Raw genomic sequence first — 5,996 nt, forward strand, 5'->3', positions numbered from 1 at the left:
GGCTGTGCGGTTTGAACAGAAGGCTTCAATCCACTGAGCACCTTCTCTGGGATCCCTCTAGCCCGCCGTTATACGCTCCCTTCACACCGAAACTGATCAGGCGGAGAACTCGGTTCCCTCTCCATGCCGCGTGTATCTGCTCTTGCTGGAGCCGCAATGCTTGCTCTGCCGACCGATGTTTACGAGCTCCGAAGTCGTTCGTGGGCAGCAGTCCATATGTCTCGACTACATGAGATATTCTTTCTGCAATCACAGCTTCTAGCAGTTTACCAAGTGTGGATAGGAGCGAAATATGGTCTCCAGGCCTTAGCCATCGCATAGTCAGCCTTATTTCGGCTTTTTCAGAGGTATAGTCTTTGCATGTCACCACAGGTCGGGCAGTGACCCTTGATCCAGTGATACGCGAAACAACACTAGCACCCTGTCTTTCACCGCTGGCCAGACTTCCTTCGAGACCACCATAGGTGAGCCCTCTTCGCCAGGTGCCTTCCAAGATTTAGCAGCTAGCAGCTAGCGCTCAACTTCCTCCATAGTGAGATCTGGCATGTGCACGGGAAGTCGTTGGGGCCTATCTCCCTCATCGTCATTATCGTCCGGTAGGGCCGGAAAAAAGGTGGCCAGCAACTCTGCGCTTGGTCTTTATTGCAGGTTGTCCGGGTTTTGCCTGCCCTAACGAGTTGCGGTACTTTGCCGAACGTCGCGTCACTCCAAGTCTTGGATGTTGTCGTTATCCGCCAAGAAGGCATCCCAGCGAGATTTCTTCTGTTGTCGAATGGTAATATGATATTGTTTGGCTGCGGCTTGACCGTCTTGCCGAGCTCTCCTTCAGTCTATCCTTCTCGTCTCGCTGCTCTGGCTCGGCTGCGCCAGTATGTGTAGATTTGACGAAGTTGCGTTAGATCGGCCGTCCAGTAGCGCCGCCGTATTTCTGACACTCTCTTGGGTGACGACAAAATAATGATCGGTCTTGGTGCAGAGTCATGCTTCAGTGACCCACTACTTAAAACTGCTTCCGCTGGGACTAGCTGTCCGCTGAATAGGACGCCAACTCCGGTCATTTGGGCAGTGTCCGCATCCATACCTTGACGGGATTAGGAATTGAACACATCACCTCACAACACTTTGCTTCCCTGACCCACTACTGCCCGACTGATTCTAGCATATTTGCTGAAGAGACAATGGCTATCCTGTTCCGGTAGTCAATTCCCCTCCATCCCAAAACTCATCACATATGCTCACGCCCTCTCATCCATTTATTGTATAATACGATGATAGTTGTTACTGTTTTTTTGTCACAACCCGGTTGCCCTGATGAAATGGAACCAAATTGACCCGGTTGTCCTGATGAAATGGAACCAAATTGACACGTGTGCAGAGGGGTAAAGGCAGTACCGCACTGTCCTGTCATACTCATACTCTTGTAGGGTATCTACGTAACTCAGATGATAAAGTCATAGAATTCGCTCGATTTCACCGGCCGTACCCAAAATAAGATCAAGCACTTTGTCAGCTGCAATAAGCTTAAAATGCCTGATACTCTGCACTTGCAGGAAATATTCGTAGGACATGGCATTCCCAGAGCACATCGGAAGAGGGAACCGGTATAACCTAAGAGCCCACAGACCCCAGCCGGGTCGTGCGCGAAACGCCTTTGAGTCCTACGACGATGTTGACTTCACAATCCATTCTGAACCACCTGTAGCCTCTTTTCACACGAATGGAGTCGGCAAAAAAGTGGCCGGGCGTAATGGAAATTGGTAGAGCAGCAGTGCATGCCCCAATAGCTTGCTTCAACTTACGATTACCAGGTATACCGTCCAGGCAATCAAGGACCATATGATCGCCCCAGATGTATATGTATATCGACAACATGAGTTTAAGAGGACGAGGCTAATATTGCTTAGGGGACAATGCAGTATTGCGTCAAGTGGAAGGGTTGCGGTGAAACAACGTGGGAGCCTGAAGAGAGCTTGATGTAGGATCCCTCAGGCCGTCAAGAAGACCCGGTGCTAACCAGCGGCATAGAGAGTGTGTGCCCCAATTTGTCATGCGATACAATAAATGTATCGCACGGCGCAAAAAGATCATTACAAAGAAGAAAGGGAAACGGCTCGGGACAACTCTAAGAATAGGAGCGACGAAGAAGCGACAACAGCAGGTTGTCCTCACGGACGTGACAGTGGCCAACCGCGCACAGTGGTGGTACCCGCTCCTGGGATCTTGGAGGGGTGAAGTTCACTCCGTAGACTGTATCGAACAGGAGGAGGACAAGCTGATTGCCCACATTACCTGGTTAAATGGGAAAAAGACCCGACTCGTCATTTGGCGTGCGCCAGGGGACGAAACGTAGAGCAGGATTCGACGCTTCGGTTTGCATATGCGGATCAGAAGATGGGCTGTTGTGTTGGGTCTGCAGCTCCCATCCCCCACTCTTCTTCTGGTTGGAGATGACGTAGAAGAGTGAATTTAACTTCAGTGCTAGAAAGAGCCGAAAAATATTTAACGCAAGGATGTGAATATTAAGAGGCAATATTCTCATAAATCTCTACCAATCCACATCCTTCTTGTCCACCTAAGTGACGCTCGTCCTCGCCCAAATCCTTCGAGGTCAATTACGCTACTGGAACGGTTGCTCATAAGATAGCCAGCTTCTTCCAAGAGGTCTCATCCCCATCCGAGGCGGTAAGCCCGCCCCATGCAGCGGACAGATTCCTGGCCTGTGGTGACGTCTGCGGAACCGTTGCAAAGGAAGGATATACATATCTCATCTTCAGACATTGAATTGACCATCTGCTGGATATCGACCTCACCCTGAGTAGGGTCGGATAAAACTGCATCTGTTGATCTAAACACGCAAGTGCTTTTTGCCACAAGAGTGGCAAGTGGAAACCGTATTCCAAGAGTATTAACTGTCTTCAGTTTCTAGAGTGTAGGGGGTGGACAACAACAATAATTTTACGAAGCAACTTAGTTAACAATGGGCCTCATAACGTGACACTATCCTGGCGACTGAATGGTCTGGTTGGTTTCAGGCTGCATTGCTATCTTGATTGGCCAGTGAGAGTATGCTACGTTGAGTTTGGTTGGGTTGATTGACGTCAACCAGGTTGACAACCTCATGATTGACGTTGAGTTGATCGCCACCCTGAGTGGAAGAGCGACGATTATCTCGTCTCGAACGTCATGACTCTTCTCGCGATCTTCCGATGCCACCTGTCGTTCATGCTGCATTACATGTACTATCTCCGGATTGCGACGGTTAAGGTCTTGCCGAATCTGCCGATTGGTCTCCTTCTCTTGCTGTCTGGCTTCCTTTACCTGCCGTTTTCTCTCCATTTCCGCCTCTCGTTGCCTCCTCTTTTCCAGAGCAAGAGCTTTTCGCTCCGCCGCCTTTTGATGTCGCTGAACCTTTTGCGTTTCCTTCTGCAGAATCTCCTCTTTCTTTTGGGCGTCCATCGCCGCTTTCCTTAGGCGAGCTTGAGCGACTTTTGCTGGGCTAAACACCTGAGCTGAGTTAGGATCTGTGCGATCAAAGAGTAGATCTTTCAGGGCTTTACCGCGCTGTCTGCGCTGCTTCTCATGAATGATTGTCTCACGGAGTCCTTGGTTCTCATATCGAAGCAGTTCAACCTCAGATTGAAGGCTTTCGAGAGTGCTCTTCAGCTTTCGGCTGTTGCGGTCAGCATCGACAGCGGATTTGTCGACTACCTTGTCAACAAGTCGGCGTAAATCTCGGGCAGTAGGTTGCTGGAGGGCTAGTGATTCTGCCGAGTCGCCACCTGTATCCGAATCGTCTTGTTCTTTCTCAGTGATCTGTGATAAGACGACATCTGGGTCAAAAGGCATGAGACCAGTTCGTTTCCACCCACTCGCCATGTTCTCGGGAGAGAAGGAAGTCTCAAATGCGTTCCAAAACAAAGTCCAGAACTCACGTTTCGATAGACTAATAAGCCCTTGTGTTTTTGCTGTCCACTGGATAAGCTGGTTTGAGTATGCGGTTGAGAGGGGACTGAATAGTGACACATCCAAGGGCTGTAGCCGATGCGTGGAATGGGGGGGAAACACCGCTACGATAATCCGGTGCTGCTCACACCACTCCAGAAAGTCCATATTGACATGGCTAGAGTGGCCATCGGTAATAAGAAGGCGATAATCACGACCATTACGAGCTTTCGCCTTGGTAAAGCGATCGAAAACGCCAATTAGCCACTCTTTTCCAAGCTCGTGATTTGTCCACCCCGTCTCTGAGGTTGTAAAGAAGGCGGATTGATGCTCTGGGTCAAATTCCGTGAGCCAAGAATCTTGGACTTGTCCTGGCTTGCCTTGGTAGATGAGAAATGGGGGCAGCGATGTCATGTCCTGGCTGACGCATGCCAGGAACGTAATCCAGGATCGATTGCCATCTTGCGATGCACCGAGCAATTTGCCTTGCTTTTTGACATTTAGGGAAAATACTCTCTTTGTTCGATTAATCACACCCAAGAGAAATCCTTTCTCATCCACGTTATACGTGTTGCAGGGCAGGATGTTGTATTTCTCAATTTTGGCGCGGATCTTCCATCGTCAGCGGTGAAAGGGAAGCTTCGCGCATTGACTTACAAGCTCAAAATAAGCCTTATACCTAGAGGCATTGTCGGCTCTCTTTCGCGCGATGTCTAACCCATCGAACCATGTGCAACCTAACTCAATATGATTGCGTCGAACGAAGCTGTACGGCCAGTCCTTTCCGACCTTGATTTTCGCGATATCCTGGGCGAAGTTCTTTATCATAGGTAGGGTAGGTGGAATGCCACGTGATGAAAGCTTATGAATATAGGCAATAAGATCTCGTTCTTGTTGTTTTGACAGACGTGACTTATACAATCTGTCAGCATCCCGTCTTGACCGCTGTTTGCCTTGATGTCGGCGTCGTAGCGTAGTCTCGTCACAATTGAAGCGCCTTGCAGTCTCAGCATAATTAACAGATTCTGACGATTTCAGGAAAGCAAGCGCCTCATCAATTGGCGCCATGGTTATTGAGTAATTGTCGGTTGATGTCGAGTGTGCAAAGTGGGAGTAAGATGTGAATATTAAGAGGCAATATTCTCATAAATCTCTACCAATCCACATCCTTCTTGTCCACGTAAGTTACATATCTCATCGTCAGACATTGAATTGACCATCTGTGTGAGGGAATCATGTGACCTGCCTGTTTAATGAATGTCTCACTTTGTGAACATTGTGTAAAAAGCTTCAGCCAGAGTTCCTTTTAGGGGTTCTCTTTTTCTCCTTGTGAATAATCGCTTTATCCAAGTCGCACTCGACCTTGTTCGTGCCTTGTACCGTCACAATCTGCTGGATATCGACCTCACCCTGAGTAGGGTCGGATAAAACTGCATCTGTTGATCTAAACACGCAAGTGCTTTTTGCCACAAGAGTGGCAAGTGGAAACCGTATTCCAAGAGTATTAACTGTCTTCAGTTTCTAGAGTGTAGGGGGTGGACAACAACAATAATTTTACGAAGCAACTTAGTTAACAATGGGCCTCATAACGTGACACTATCCTGGCGACTGAATGGTCTGGTTGGTTTCAGGCTGCATTGCTATCTGCCATTCTGGAAGCTGTTTTTGTGAAAGGCTTCTAGCGAGTTGATTCAACTAACTAGTCCCTAAGCTGTGTACCATCAAGATGGAGCAGAAAAGGAAAGTATATAGCGCCGTAACATGATAACAACGCCTTATATATTCTCAATACGCCTCCACATAAGCTTCTAGAAACAACCCGCTGGGGGAGTTGGTGGTAGGCGGCTTGAACCGTTATAGTTTTTAACATGAAGCAGAGCCAGATTAGTTAGCCCGTAGTATTTGTACCTCGGGGATGTCCCGGACACAGCGCGAAAACCACAGCAATGAACCGAATTCATCATGGAGATACCATGAAACTGACTGCTCAAAACCGAATTCGGGGAAATGTTCCGTCCTGGGTGCATTGTAACAAGTTGAAGCCTGTTGTTGTG

At 48.5% G+C, this 5,996-nt stretch overlaps 2 protein-coding genes across 2 annotated transcripts in view; both read right to left on the reverse strand.

Moving 5' to 3' along the window:
• Positions 1 to 2,997: 2,997 nt before the first annotated feature.
• Positions 2,998 to 5,010, reverse strand: MAA_00369 (DDE superfamily endonuclease, CENP-B-like protein; the record flags this gene model as incomplete). The annotated part of the gene is made up of 2 exons (XM_007818367.2): positions 2,998 to 4,554; positions 4,600 to 5,010. 2 exons carry the CDS (start codon positions 5,008 to 5,010, stop codon positions 2,998 to 3,000), a joined length of 1,968 nt encoding a protein of 655 aa, XP_007816558.2.
• Positions 5,011 to 5,826: 816 nt separating this feature from the next.
• The window catches only part of MAA_00370 (DEAD-like helicase), a gene marked incomplete at both ends in the record, with an annotated part of 1,902 nt that continues 1,732 nt past the window's right edge, over positions 5,827 to 5,996 (reverse strand). Inside the window, one exon of the mRNA XM_007818368.2 lies at positions 5,827 to 5,985. Within this exon, the coding sequence (XP_007816559.2) occupies positions 5,827 to 5,985 (159 nt within the window). The remainder of the gene's footprint in view (positions 5,986 to 5,996) is intronic.

This window comes from Metarhizium robertsii (genome assembly GCF_000187425.2).
Source record: "Metarhizium robertsii ARSEF 23 chromosome Unknown MAA_Scf_3, whole genome shotgun sequence".
NCBI lineage: Eukaryota > Fungi > Ascomycota > Sordariomycetes > Hypocreales > Clavicipitaceae > Metarhizium > Metarhizium robertsii.